General features: G+C 55.6%; 2 protein-coding genes across 3 annotated transcripts in view; one reads left to right on the top strand and one right to left on the bottom strand.

Moving 5' to 3' along the window:
* Positions 1–7,070, bottom strand: part of ODAD1 (outer dynein arm docking complex subunit 1) — a 29,332-nt gene extending 22,262 nt beyond the window's left edge. The window contains exons 1-4 of one of the 2 annotated variants that reach the window (XM_070401941.1): positions 7,026–7,070; positions 6,354–6,434; positions 4,485–4,584; positions 4,083–4,272 (exon numbers count right to left, since the gene is read on the bottom strand). In XM_070401941.1, coding sequence (XP_070258042.1) covers positions 4,083–4,272; positions 4,485–4,584; positions 6,354–6,434; positions 7,026–7,050 — 396 coding nt within the window. In that variant the 5' untranslated portion in view covers positions 7,051–7,070. Of the gene's footprint in view, positions 1–4,082; positions 4,273–4,484; positions 4,585–6,353; positions 6,435–6,877; positions 6,992–7,025 lie in introns of those variants that run through there. The other variant, XM_070401942.1, reaches the window with a different exon arrangement.
* Positions 7,071–10,625: 3,555 nt separating this feature from the next.
* Positions 10,626–14,732, top strand: EMP3 (epithelial membrane protein 3 (MAM blood group)). Its single transcript, XM_070402140.1, has 5 exons — positions 10,626–10,941; positions 11,820–11,912; positions 12,174–12,276; positions 13,549–13,689; positions 14,480–14,732. Exons 2-5 carry the CDS (start codon positions 11,835–11,837, stop codon positions 14,647–14,649), a joined length of 492 nt encoding a protein of 163 aa, XP_070258241.1. The 5' UTR covers positions 10,626–10,941; positions 11,820–11,834; the 3' UTR covers positions 14,650–14,732.
* Positions 14,733–14,916: the final 184 nt, after the last annotated feature.

Genomic DNA, 14,916 nt, shown 5'->3' with positions numbered 1-14,916 from the left:
TTTCGCTATCAAATATGATGTTTGCTGTAGGTGTTTTATAATTGCCCTTTATCAAATTTGGGGAACTTCCTTTCTTCCTGGCTCTCTGAGAGTTTTTAACATTTTCATTCAGTAAATGCTGAATTTTATCAAATACATTTTTTTATATCTATACAGACTGGTATTATGAACTGGTACAAGTTCAAGGATTGTCATCAGTCTCTGATGTGATGGGTTCAAGAAATGAGAGTGAACATTTAGAAACAGCGTCTCTAGGTTCTGTTGAAGTCACGTGTCGAGTCATACAAGACGCAAGCCTTTGGCGAGACACCTTGTCTCACTCTATGTTTTCCTTCGCCAGACCATGTCTATTCTGCTCCCTGGTCTGTGAATGATATTTTCACTCGTTATAGAATTCTAAATTGCCAGTTTTCCCTGTTCTGGATTCTAAGACATCCTTGAATCTGTAGATTTGTTCTTTCATTGGTTCCAGAATATTATCAGGTCCTATCGTGTCACACATTACCCCTGTCCCCACTCTCTTTCTTCTTAAACTCTTTTTTAAAAAATATTTTATTAATTTCTTACAGAGAGGAAGGGAGAGGGATAGAGAGTTAGAAACATCGATGAGAGAGAAACATCGATCAGCTGCCTCCTGCACACTCCCTATTGGGTATGTGCCCGCAACCAAGGTACATGCCCTTGACCGGAATCGAACCTGGGACCCTTGAGTCCCCAGGCCGACGCTCTATCCATTGAGCCAAACCAGTTAGGGCTCTTCTTAAACTCTTATTTGATATATACTTACACTCACTGTATCTGCAGTGTCTCTTAAGCACCCTTCCATATTCCCTATCTTTTTGTCTTTCTGTGCTGGATCCTGGGTGAGTTCTTCTGAACAAATTCTTCCTTCAGCTTTCACCTGGCTTATTACCTGTCTCTCCAGTAAAATATAAATTACAGGAGAGCAGGGCCCTTGTCTTGTTCACTGCTGTGTCCTCCACACCTGCCTAGAACCGTGCCTGGCCTTTAGCAGGCACTCAAGAAATATTTGTTGCACCCTAGCTGGTTTGACTCAGTGGATAGAGCCTCGGCCTGCGGACTGAAGGGTCCCAGGTTCAATTCCAGTCAAGGGCACATGCCCGGGTTGTGGGCTTGATCCCCAGTAGGGGATGTGCAGGAGGCAGCCGATCAATGATTCTCTCTCATCATTGATGTTTCTATCTCTCTCCCTCTCCTTTCCTCTCTGAAATCAATAAAAATAAAATTTAAAAAAAAGAAAAGAAATATTTGTTGAGTGGATGAATGTTATCAGGTACCTATATCCTTTCTTGACCTTATGGGGAATTTCACAGAGCTCTCTTCCAGGGACCCTATCCACCACCTGACTTATAATTCTCCATAATCAAGATTGTCAGGGCAACGGAATCCATGGGGCCAAGATCATAAAATTATCCTGGTTGGGCCTGACTCTGGTGAGTTTCCATGAAAGACGAAGGAAAACCAATCAAGCAGCCAACACCCACTAAACCACAGAACTACCAAGAAGCAGTCAAAAGTTTGGCGTGGCCCTGGCCGGTTTGGCTCAGTGGATAGAGCATTAGCCTGTGCACTGAAGGGTCCCAGGTTCAATTCCGGTCAAGGGCACATGCCCCAGTTGTGGGCTCGATCCCCAGTGGGGGGCGTGCAGGAGGCAGCCAATCAATGATTCTCTCTCATCATTGATGTCCCTATCTCTCCCTCTCCCTTCCTCTCTGAAATCAATAAAAATATATTAAAAAAAAAAAAGTTTGGCGTGTGTGAATCAAGATTCAGCTTCCAAAAGGCAGCTCAGGGTGCTATTGAGAGCTGAACAGACTGACTGATTGGAAGTCAAATGTAATCATTATAGACCATGCAGCAGACAGAACAATGCCCCCCCTCCCCCCGAGACGTCCATATTCTAACCCAGTGATGGCGAACCTTTTGAGCTCAACACGTCAGCATTTTGAAAAACCCTAACTTAACTCTGGCGCCGTGTCACATAGAGAAATTTTTTGATCTTTGCAACCACAGTAAAACAAAGACATATTTTTGATATTTATTTTATATATTTCAATGCCATTTAACAAAGAAAAATCAACCAAAAAAATGAGTTCACGTGTCGCCTCTGACACGCGTGTCATAGGTTCGCCATCACTGTTCTAATCCCTGTAACCTGTGACTATGTGACCTTAAATGGCAACTTGGACTTTGTAGAGGTAACGCGTTAAGGATGTAGAGAGCGGGAGAGTCTCCGGGTTATCTGGGCGGGCCTAACGTAATAACAAGGGCTCTTCCAAGTGAAAGAGGGAGGCAGGAGAGTCAGAATCAGCAAAGGAGGAGAGATGACAAAGGCAGCAGTCAGAGAAAGACTCAGCTGGTCATAAGGAAAACGCAGCTGATCATGGATGGCTCAGAAGGTAAAGAAAGGAGCCCTGAGTCCATGGACGCAGGTGGCCTCTCTAGAAACTAGGAAAGGCCAAGAAATAGATTCTCCCCTGAAGCCTCCCCAGTGGTTCTCAACCTTCTGGCCCTTTAAATACAGTTCCTCATGTGGTGACCCAACCATACAATTATTTTCGTTGCTACTTCATAACTGTCATGTTGCTACTATTATGAATCGTCATGTAAATATCTGATATGCAGGGTGATCTTAGGCGACCCCTGTGAAAGGGTCGTTCGACCGCCAAAGGGGTCGTGACCCACAGGTTGAGAACCGCTGCTCCAGCGGGAGCACAGCCCTGCTGACACCCTGACTGCAGCCCAGTGGGGCCCGTTTTGGACTTCTGTCCTCAAGCACCATAAGATAATTGTGTATTATTTCTTTAAATATATTTTTATTGATTTCCGAGAGGAAAGGAGAGGGAGAGAGCGATAGAAACATCAATGACGAGAGAGAATCATGGATTGGCTGCCTCCTGCACGCCCCACACTGGGGACTGAGCCCGCAACCTGGGCACATGCCCTGAACCGGGAATCGAACCGTGACCTCCTGGTTCATGGGTCGATGCTCAACCACCAAGCCACGCCGGCCGGGCGATGTGTGTCATTTTGAGTCACCCAGTTGGTGATCATTTGTTACAGCAGCAATAGGAAACGAATGCAGACCACCAAGACACATACATTTCAACCTCCTGTTTGTGATCCCATCGGAATGCAAGAAATCACTTAGTCTAGCCCAGTGGTCGGCAACCTGCGGCCCCTTGAGTGTGGCTCTTCCACAAAATACCACGTGCGGGCGTGCACGTACAGTGCGATTGAAACTCCGTGGCCACACTCAAGGGGCCAAAGAGCCGCATGTGGCTCGCGAGCCGCAGTTTGCCGGCCACTGGTCTAGCCTAATAACTTCTGTTGTTGTGGTTGTTCATCCTCACCCCAGGATAGTTTTTCCATTGCTTTTTAGAGAGAGTAGAAGGGAGGGAGGCGGAGAGGAGAGTGAGAGAAACATTGATGTGAGAGAGACACATCAGTTGGTTGCCTCCCACACTCATCCCGATTGGAGCCAGGGATCCAACCTATACCCCAGGTCTGTGCCCTTGACCGGGAATCAAACCCAAGACCCTTTGGTATGCGGGCAGATGTTCTAACCACTGAGCCCACCGTCCAGGGCACAAGCGACCTTTTTCATGAAGAGTCGGGGGAAACAATGACCATGAATCCCACATAGAGCACTGGCATCGAAGAGTCACATTGCTTCCAAGGTCAACTAGCAAGACCTTGAGACAGGTGGGACTAGACAAGGAAGGAACTAGGGTCCAGAGAGGTGAACACTGGCCTGTGCTCACACAGCTCTGCTGAGGCAGGACTGGGATTCCAATGCAGGTTTCGCCAACTCCGGAAGCCGGGCCTTTCCCCTTCGCTGCCCCAGCCCCCTTGCCTCCCCCTCCCCCCCGCCCCCCCAGCATCTGGGACTGTGCTCATCACTCACTCACACCCTTTTGCCCCCTGGAACCCCAGCACCACTCTCCCAGGCGCATGCTTACAATAGTCCCGGTTTTCAGAGGAGGAAGCTAAGGCTCCGAGCGAGCGCTGAGGGCATCTGCCCCTAAGCGGGACCCACAGAGCCTGGTCTCGGAACCCACCTGCCTGTCCAGGGCTCTGGTCTGCTCCTGCAGCTCCTTGACCTCGGCCTCCACCTGGGCCCGGCACTTCAGCAGGTGGCTCATGTTCTCCATCCTCTCGTTGTCCCGCAGGCGCTTGACCTGGCTCTGGGCGATGCCGATCTTCACCTGAAGCTTGTTCTGCACGTCTTGCAGGCGCTGGATCTCCTCGCTGCCCAGGGAGGGGGTGGGGGGGGCGGCCGGCGAGGAGCAGAGCTCAGCATCAATAAAGGCCACACACACTGGGCCTGCCTCCTCGTTGTCGGACCCAAGATTCCGGCCCCCAGCCTCTTTAATAGCCTCCCCCCTCTATTATCCCCCCCCCCCACACACACACACATACACACACTCACTCACTCACACACACTCAGGCACTTGGCTCACAGTTGCTTATTGATGCGCTGGTGGACTTCCTTGCTGTAGGCCCGCCTTTCAACCTCCATCACTTTGTACTGTCGCTGCAGTCGGCTCAGCTCCCAATCCACTGAGGGAGGGGCCAGGCAAGCCACTCAGTAGGAATCCAGACCCGGGCCCCCTCCTCCCCGGGACCTGGGGAGCCTGGATCCCTTGGGATCTCACAAGCTGCAACGGAACGGAAGACCCAGCCTCCAGCGCCCCTCCGGGACTGCCTCAACATTTCTCATCCCTTCACTCCCCTGTACCCCAAGCTGACCTGGAGACTTGATCCACTAAACCAGCGGTTCTCAACCTTCTGGCCCTTTAATACAGTTCCTCATGTTGTGGTGACCCCCAACCATGGAATTATTTTCGTTGCTACTTCCTAACTGTAATGTTGCTACTGTTATGAATCGTCATGTAAATATCGGATATGCAGGATGGTCTTAGGGCGACCCCTGTGAAAGGGTCGTTCGACCGCCAAAGGCCTTGCGACCCACAGGTTGAGAACCGCTGCACTAAACCCACCCCTTCACCGGCTTGGGCATCGATCTTTTTTACCCACGAGAGGGCGCTCCTGGGAGGCCTGGGAGGCCTCGGGGACCCACCAAGACTGGAACTGGGGGAACTGAGCAAGGTGACCAGGGCTGCATTCTGGCTCCCCCCTCGTGGTCAGCCTCCACTGCCCAGCCATCCTCAGTCCCGTTCTCCCGCCTCCTCACTCTCAGCCCATCGCCTAGGCCCGTGGTCGGCAAACTGCAGCTCGCGAGCCACATGCGGCTCTTTGGGCCCTTGAGTGTGGCTCTTCCACAAAATACCACATTCGGGCGCCCACGTACAGTGCGATTGAAACTTCGTGTTTCAATCTAATGAGTTTGCCGACCACTGTCCTAGGCCCAGGCCTCATCCCCTCCTGTCTGGACCATCACCCCAGCCTCCTCCCCGGCCTCCCCGACTCCCCTCACAGCCCCCGAGGGGCTTTCTACAACCAGAGTGGACCCTGCCTCTTCCTTGCTCCAGCGCCCTCAGCCTGGTGTTCAAGGCCCCACATGGCCTGACCCTACCCTCCTCTCCTGGTCTCCTCCACCAGCTCGCCGCCTACCATGGCCCAGTGGTTCTCAACCTGGAGTGATTCTTCCCCCCCCCCCCCCCAATATATTTTATTGATTTTTTACAGAGAGGAAGGGAGATAGTAACATCGTTGAGAGAGAAACATCCATCAGCTGCCTCCTGCATACCCTCTACTGGGGGTGTGCCCGCAACCAAGGTACATGCCCTTGACCGGAATTGAACCTGGGACCCTTCAGTCCGCAGGCCAACGCTCTAGCCACTGAGCCAAACCGGTCAGGGCAACCTGGATCGATTCTATCCCCCGTGGACATTTGGCAGTGTCTGGGTACATTTTCCATTGCCGCGATGTGGGGGTGGGGGTGGGGGAGGTGCAGAGGGTGCTACTGGCATGCAAGTGGGTAGAGGCCGCCCCCACAACAAAGGACTGACGACCTGAGCCCAAGCGTCAGCAGTGCAGAGGTTGAGAAACCCCTGCTCAAGCCGCAGGCTGTTCTCTCTGCTGAACCTCTCCCCCGCCTTCCCCCGCCCCCTTGGTAATTCGGGGGAACTCTGGGCCCCCACTCACACGTCTCCTCCTGCAGGAAGTCCGCCGGGCCCACCCCGCTCTCCAGGCCTTGCCCATTGCCCATACCTATGCCCAGCGCCACCTCCATTCGCGCACAGCTGCTGCCCCCGCTAGAGGGCGCTCCCGGAAGGCCTCCCTGTCCCCGGAGCCCCGCAGCTCAGGACCTGAACCCTGGGGGAGCCAAGGACCAGAATGAGGGGAAGAAGGGGCGTCAGGATTACCTAGTGTTTCCTGGAAGACCTCGCTTCCTTCCTCCGAGCGGGTGCTCATTGTGGTCAGCTTAGCCAACGATTGCGAGTGTCCTGTAGAGGCGACACGGACCCAGCCCTTCAGGCAGAGGATGGGGAGGAGGTGGGCAATGAGCCAGGGACTAGGAATGAGAAGGCCACCCCAGGGCCAGCTCTGGCCTCTCTCTGACCCGCAATTCCTCCAGGGGACTGGAGGGGGCGCCTCTCAGGCCCCTCCCCACACTCCTCTCAACGCCCGCCTCTTGCATTCTGTCTTGCATCGTGGCTCTGACTCTGGCCTCTGGCGGGGGTAGGTCCCCTAGGCTTTCTTTAAAAAAAAATATATATATATATATATATATATTGATTGATTGATTGATTGATTTCAGAGAGGAGAGGGAGAGAGAGAGAGACAAACATCGACGATGAGAGAGGGTCATTGATCCGCTGCCTCCTGCACACCCCACACTGGATATCGGACCCGCAACCGGGGCATGTGCCCTGACAGGGAATCGAACCGTGATCTCCTGGTTCATAGGTCGAGGCTCAACCGCTGAGCCAGCCAGTCGGGCGGTCCCCGAGGCTCTCACACCTCCGAGGCGGGCTGTCTGGGGGAGGAATCACAGAGGAAAGGGAACCCTGTGCAGAGCGAGGCCCAGTCCCTACCTGCTGGAATGCCTAACCTGTCCATCCGAGCTCACTGTTGTGGTCCGGTTACTGGGGAGATAAGGGGCCAATGGGGCCTGAGGACAGCGGCCGGGGCGGGACCAGGATCAGAGGGGAGGTCGTGGGAGGGGAAACTGGAAGGCGTGGCCGAGGAGGCGGGAGAAGACCAGCTGGGATCTTCGGGGCTTTGAACAGAGTCCGGCGAGGGGCGGTGCCGGCAGGCGTTGAGGGGCGGGGCTGGGAGGTGTTGGGGGCGGGGCTGGGGTGGGTTGAGGGGCGGGGCTGGGGTGGGTTGAGGGGCGGGGCTGGGGTGGGTTGAGGGGCGGGGCTGGCAGGCGTTGAGGGGCGGGGCCTGGAGGTGTGGAGGGGCGGGGCTGAGTGGGTTGAGGGGCGGGACTGACAGGCGTTGAGGTGCGGGGCTGGGATGGGTTGAGGGGCGGGGCTGGGAGGTGTTGGGGGCGGGGCTAGGGTGGGTTGAGGGGCGGGGCTGGGAGGTGTTGAGGGGCGGGGCTGGGATGGGTTGAGGGGCGGGGCTGACAGGCGTTGAGGTGCGGGGCTGGGATGGGTTGAGGGGCGGGGCTGGGAGGTGTGGAGGGACGTAGCCGCGAGGTTTGCGAGGTTTGCCGCGGTGAGGGGTGGGGCAGGGTACCTGAGGAGGGCGGGGCGTCAGGGGCCAGCTAGGGGCGTGCCTGGAAGAACCAGCGAGGAGCCTGGTGAGAGGACGCTGAAAAGGACTCCGGTTCCCCAGACCTGATGGGACGGGGCTAACCGGCTGGCGCTCTGGCTGGACCTGTGGGTGGTCGGAGTGGCCAACCTGCGAGCACGGGCCTGAGAAGCCGGTGGGGGGGGGGGTGTCCCTGAGAGTGGGAGGCAGGAGCTGAAAGAGCCTGCGATGGCAGGCCTGAGGGGGAAACGTCTGGAAGGCTCTGCACCAGCCCGAGAGAAGCGTGTCTTAAGCTAAGACCACGTTATTCTGAGGATTCATTAGCAGGGAGGCGGGGCCGTTCACTACCTCAGGTCCTCGCAGAGGCTCACTACGCATGCGCGGCCCAGAGCCTCCAGAGAAGCCGCCGCAAACCCTTTGCTGCCCAGAATCCGCCCACTAAGAGACGGAAGTGGGCGTGGCCTCTCGCGCGCCGCGCCAGCCCCCGTTCTCCGTCCACGCCCCTCGCAGGGCACGCCCCCTCGCTTCGCAGGGCACGCCCCCTCAGCGGACTGCTGCTACCCACGTGGGCCTCCCCAGAGCGGGCTGGCAGTGGGCGAAGCGCCCTGCAAGCTGGGTGTGCCTGAAGCCTGCGGTTTCCTGTGGGAGGAAGCGGCTCGCGGGCACTCAGCTCAGCTCGCAGCGTTGGAGGCCCAGGAAGGGGAGATCCCTCCACCGCTCTCAGATCCTCTGACTCTTCCCCTTGCACAGGGTCCTAACACGGGGGACCCCCTGAACAGCCCCTGGATACCAAGTACCGTGCTGATACCATTCAGGGAACTTGATTCAGAGCCGTACCCCGCTGTGCTCCACCTCCCTCGCTCAAATTTCCGTCTCCCTAACTCCTGGTTCCTGGACTCCTCCCCAGACCTGTGGTCCAGCCCCTTGGCCCCCTTTGCCTGCACTCCCTGAAAAGCATGTGACCCTCTAGCTCCCAATGTTTCCCTTAGTGACCCAGACTTTCTAACTTGCTTGAGATTCTGAGTTCAGACCCTCCCCCCAGTTTCTCTCTTTCTGAAAGGCCGATTTAAGACTACCTACCTATTCCCTAATCCGAGGGACCCTCATTTTGTACTCCAACTTTTTAGTCTTGTGACCCAATAATGTGCCCCTTTCCCAGATTCTCAAGACCTTGATCTAGGGTCCCCCAGCACTGAATCCACTCAGGGCCCCAATACCTGGTGTAACTAACACATACAACAGTGCTTATGATGTGCCAGGCACTACTCTAAAAACTACCCTATGGTGCACTCACTATTATCCCCATTTGACAGATAGAAAAACTGAGGCATAGAGAGGTTATTAGCAACTTGCCCAAAATCACAGCTAGTGAGTAAAGCATCTTGGATGTGAAGCCAGCCAGTGTGTTTCTAGAGTCTGTGCTATGCTGGTACCCCAGCTTCCAAGTCTCCCCAAGCACCCACCCAACCACTGAACTGCCCTCAGGGAGCCCACATGACCAATCTCGCTCCCACATGACCAGTCTCGCTCCCTCCCCCAGCTCTGGCCCCATCAGATACCCATTCATGCTATCACCCAGTTTCCTTCCGATGCAGGGGCCCTAAATTTCCATTTTCCAGCTCTCGGTTTCTTATCAGAACCCCTGTCCCTCACTAGTCACCACCGCCCAACTCTTCTAAGAGACCCAGCTACATAGAAACCATCCCACCCACCCAAATGCAATAACCCAAGAAATAATCCAAGAATAATAGTTAACGTTAAATCGCTGGTACTGCACTCCCTTTAAAACCTTCCCATGACTTCTCATTGCAACTTAGAATGGAAATCCAAGCTCCTCCCCTAGTCTTCAAGGGCCCTCTTTGATTCCCTTCCTACCCTCCCTCCGGCTCCCTATATCCCAGACACACTGGCCCTTCTGTCTGCTCCCCCAACAACCTGAGTTTGTTCTCAAGAGCCTCTGCGCTTGCTCTCCGCCCAGCATTCAGGTGGTTCCTGTCTTCAGGTCTCAGCTCAGATGTCACCTCCTAGGAGAGGCCTGGCCTGATCACCCTGTTCAAAGTAGGTTCCCCTCACACTGTCCGTATCTCCATCACTGTTTTGTTTTCTTCAGAGTCTTTATCACTGTCTGAGCTGTCTCTGGTGTATTGATGTTTTCTCTTGATCGTCTGTCTCCCTCCGCTAGGAAGGTAAGCCCACGGTAATAGTCGGCTCACATCTGTGTTGTTGTTGTTTTTTTTTCATTAACTCCTGGTTCATAATCGATATTCAATAAATGTTTGATGGAGAAAGGAACGAACGTGTTAGGTGTGTTAATGTACTGGTATCACCTTATTCGTTTAGAACACGTATCGGACTTATCATTATCAGGATTAGTGTATTGTCAGTATTTTTAGTGTTCCTATACCCACAGATGAGGAAGCTGAGGCTCAGAGAGTGGACGTAATTAGTCAAGGTCCCCCCCCCTGCCCCACCCAGGCAGGAAACGGTGGTCTTAACTTCCACTCCCTGCTCCCTCCCACAGTTTCCCATCCCCTGACCCCCCCCCCCCCCCCATGGTGCCAAGTCCACCAGCCCTCAGCCCACTCCGCACTGCAGGAATCTGGGCTCCTCCCTCAGGCTCCCATCCCTCGGAGCATCCAGTCCTAAGTCTCATCAAGGAAAGCAGACATCCGGTCCCAGGTCCCAGGTCCCAGGTTCCAGGACAAGACTCAGAGCGGAGGCCTGAGAATCTGGCCCTCCCACCCCTGACGCCCCACCCCAGGGCCCCTGCTCCTCTCCGCTCCCTCCAAGGACTTCTCATCTCAACCCTGGGAGGGAGCCCCAACAGATTCGCATGTGGGGGCAGTGGGCGGGCTCCCAGAATGAAGAACCAGAGTGCCTGGGCCCTCCCTCTGGCGGCAAACCTCAGCTGGGCGCGGTGAGGGTGGGTATAAAAGGGTCAGTATATATATTGAGAGGAGCAGAGGAAGAGAAACTCGGAGAGTGAGAAGAGAGAGAGGGAAAAGGTATAGGCAGTGAGGACAGGAGAGAAAGAGCGAGAGAGAGAGAGAGAGAGAGAGAGAAAGAAAGAGAGAAAGGGTTCTAGGGTTGGCGGGGAGAAGGACGGAGAGAGCCAGAGGGGAGAGCGAGGGAGGGAGGAAGGCGGCGAGGGAGGCGGGGGCCCCGAGAGGGTGGAAGGAGGCAGGCGAAGGGCGGGGCACGGAGGCCCAAGCGAGGGACAGACTCCAACTCTGACTTTTTCCGCCGCGCGGGGTAAGTTTCCAGTCCGTTATCTGGACTGGGATTCCTTTATTTACTCGGGAGTGCAGCCGTTTGGGAAGGACACCCCCATGGAGATACTTTTAATTTCGGAAATGATCTCTTAGCCCTGGGGGTGCAGATTCAGGAAGGGGTGGGGCCCAGCAAGGTTTGGAGGGGGGGGGGGGGGTCCCAGCAGAGCCCTCCACCGGATAATGTCCCGCAATTTTTCCCCCACGGATGTCCGCTCTCCCCGGGGGACCCCGAGAGCGGGACTTTGCCTGAGAGCACCCCAGGTCCGGACCACTTCCAGGCCCCCTCCCCTTTCTGGGCACTGCGTGGTGGTGGGAGGCTGGTTCCCTGTCCTCGGGCCTCTCTCCCCAAACACAGATCCTGTCCATTTTCCCAACAGGGTGCCCAGCAGGCACCAGTCTGGCAGCAGGGTGGGGCGGGGACCTCGTGGGCACAGCCAGGGGCTGGGGTTTCCCTGGTACTCGGAGGCTGGAGGGTGGGATGAGTCACCGATGATTCACCCGGAACCGGGGGAGAGGGAGAGGGGTGGGGTGAGTCGAGGATGCCTGTCTCTGGGGGCAGCCCGCAGCTTCTGCTGCGTCTGGAGGGGCTGCAACTTGAATGTTCACAGCCCTGACCCGGGACGGGGCCCTGGGGACTCGGAGAGAAGCACAGTGCTAGTTCCGATCATTCCTGGACTCAAGAGTCCGTCCCTGGCCCTCTCCAGCCCCTGGGGATTCAGGATTCCGGGCTCCCAGCTTCCTCTTCCCTCAGACCCCGGAGTCTGGAACCAGCCCCTTTCTCCACGAGGATTTGGGCATCTCACCCTCCCCTGTGCCACCCTCCTGAATCCACCATCTCCTGCCTGTCCCCTACCCCAGGCTCCCACTGCAGCCATGTCATTCCTCCTGCTGGTGGTCTCGGCCCTTCACATCCTCATTCTCATCCTGCTGTTCGTGGCCACTCTGGACAAGGTAAGCCTACTCGGAGCGGCCTGCCCTCCTGCAGACGCCGCCACACCCCTCCTCTAAAGGCGCCCGCCCCGGTCCCCCAGCCTCTGCCTGGGATGCCGCCACCCTCCCCCTCCCCCTGACCCCTTCCCCTTTCTCACTAAATCCACGTTTTGCCCCAGTTCAGCCCCTTCCCGGCACCACGCCCTTTTTCTAACCCTTCCCACCGGCTCCCTGGCCCCGCCCACTTTCCCATTCCCGCCCTTGTTTCTCTGCCCATCCCAGTCCTGGTGGACCCTCCCCGGGAAGGAGTCCCTGAATCTCTGGTCTGACTGCACGTGGATCAGTCACAACGAAACGTGGCTCTGCCGTGATGTCAGCGAGAACGGTGAGGGGTAGGGGGGGCTGGTCTGCACAGGGGAGGGGTCGCCCCAAGTCTCTTCCCCGGGACCAAGTCTCAAACGCGCCAAGGTTGGAGTGGGCAGGCCTGGCTCCCAGTGCTGAGTGAGGGGGGCCGATGTTGGGCCCACCTACCGCTATGGTAGGGAGCAATATGGTCGTGTTCTAAAGAGGATAAGCTAAAAGCCCCCCTCCCTTATGATTCAGAGAGAGTGGAGGCCACATGCTATCGGTTTAAGAAATTGGGAGAACGTTCCCAGGATTCTGAAAAGATCGGACTGTTTCCAAAGTTCTAAGGACGTGAGACTGGTGTTCTGGATGGATGGCTGGGATCCATTTGTCCAAGTTACAAGAGGATGGGGCTGGAACCACATTGAGTTTTTGAGTTTTTTAAATATATTTTATTGACTTTTTACAGAGAGGAAGGGAGAGGGATCGAGAGTTAGAAACATCCATGAGAGAGACACATCAATCAGCTGCCTCCTGCACACCCCCTACTGGGGATGTGCCCGCAACCCAGGTACATGCCCTTGACCAGAATCGAACCTGGGACCTTTCAGTCCGCAGGCCGACGCTCTATCCACTGAGCCAAACCGGTCAGGGCCACATTGAGTTTTTAGAGGTGGGGCTGAGTCCTTCCCAGGCTCTAACGGAGGGGGGCAGTGGCCGATACACCTGAGTTCTAAAGGGGCAATTTGCATCTATCAAAATTTCTAAGTCAGAAGAAGGTGAAAGGTGAAATGAGTTTCCCCTAAGAGTGAAGCAAGGATTTCTGTTCTCTTGACTTAGATCCAGTGTTGTACTGGAGGTAGCCAATGCGACAAGGCAAGAACCTTCCTAATGCCGCCACCCTTGAATACAGTTCCTCATGTTGTGGTGACCCCTAACCATAACATTATTTTCGTTGCTACCTCATCACTGTAATGTTGCTATGGTTATGAATCGTCATGTAAATATCTGATATGCAGGATGTATTTTCATTGTTGGCGACCCACAGGTTGAGAACCGCTGGAAGTAAAGATGTTTCTATTCCCAGTGGACATGTTTCTATAGAAAATCCTAAAGACTCTGCAGCTTCTAAAACTGATCAGGGGGGTTAGCAAAGCGATAGGAATGAAGGTTGTTACTGTGTTATTCCCAAGTATCCAAACCTGCATGGCTCTAAATTGGGGGGAGGGGAGGGGGTTGTTGGAGACGACGAGCCAGTGGAGCTGGAACTCTGGGCCTCCGTGACTCCCCCTCTATCTCCTCCTCATTGCAGGCTGGCTGAAGGCCGTCCAGGCCCTCATGGTGCTTTCCCTCATCCTCTGCTGCCTGTCCTTCATCCTCTTCATGTTCCAGCTCTACACCATGCGGCGAGGAGGGCTCTTCTATGCCACTGGCTTCTGCCAGCTGTGCACCAGTAAGCACTGTTCCCTGGGAACTGAAGGGAAGGGAGGGGGCCAATCAGGATGCTGGGGACCCCGAGAATGGACAACTGGTAAAAGGAGACGATTCCCAACAGCCCGAGGACCACGTGAGGTGCCGCCGTGGCACCGCTCTGGCAGTCTTCAGCGACTCCATGGTGGTCTGTGTCGCTGAGTCATGGGGGAGCTGGCACTTGGGGCTTCAAGGAGCCAAGGCTGAGGAAGGTGGTGGGAAGATCATTTAAATCCCCGAGATGGAGGTGGGGGGAATCAGGGATAGGTGACTAATGAATATCTCAGAACTCTGAGTCATCATAGTGGTCTTGTAATTATAATGGTAGCCAGCTGCTGTTTCTGGTGGACCTACAGTGGATCAGACACTTCAGGGAGTTTTATGTACTTTTCCATTTAAAAAAATTTTTTTTTTTACTTCAAGTGCAAAGGGCTAAATTAATCATAGTCCTCGGTTTGGGGAACATTCTCTTCCTATGTTCCCGCAAAGCCCCTCTCTTGTTTTATTAATGCACTCTGTGTGCTTGGCTGGTAGACCTTCAAAATTATTCCTTGAATGGGTGGGTGAGTAGCTATTACCGACCCATGTGTATGGATAAGGAGACCCAGAGATGAAAGCGCCCAAGGCCAGTCTGCAGCAGCCTGGTTGCGCAGAGTTGGGGGAGAAACCACAACTCCCAGCAGGCAGCGGTGCTGCCCGCTGGCCCTCCGGCGGCTCCTTCGCCCCATGGGTTGCTGGGATATGCAGTCTTCTTGGTTCCCGTCTCCCCACAGGCCTGGCCGTGTTCACCGGGGCCCTGATCTACGCCATTCACGTGAACGAGATCCTGTCCAAGCACCCGCCTGGGGGCAGCTTCGGCTACTGCTTCGCCCTGGCCTGGGTGGCCTTCCCCCTCGCCCTGGCCAGCGGCATCATCTATATCCACCTTCGGAAGCGGGAGTGAGCGCTGAGCGTCGCCTTGCGGCCCTGCCCACTCCCGGCCCCTTCGCCTCGCCCGCCTCCCGAAAATAAAACCGTTTAACCGCCTGCCTTTGCTCCTTCCTTCCTTCCTTCCTTCCTTCCTCCTCCAGGGCCCCGGGCTGCTCAGGCCTGAGCTCTCCTGAGCCTGGGACAGCCCGCTCCCCGCAGTGCCGCCCTCAGAACGTCCCGCTCCTGCCCCCCAGGTCCCTCCAAACTCGGACACAGGAGCCCGAGGTCCCAAGGCCACGGG

Source organism: Myotis yumanensis, unplaced genomic scaffold (assembly GCF_028538775.1).
Source record: "Myotis yumanensis isolate MYYU_CA2020_CCGP unplaced genomic scaffold, mMyoYum1.0.hap1 SCAF_23, whole genome shotgun sequence".
Classification (NCBI taxonomy): domain Eukaryota; kingdom Metazoa; phylum Chordata; class Mammalia; order Chiroptera; family Vespertilionidae; genus Myotis; species Myotis yumanensis.
This window is presented reverse-complemented; position numbering and strand designations above follow the sequence as displayed.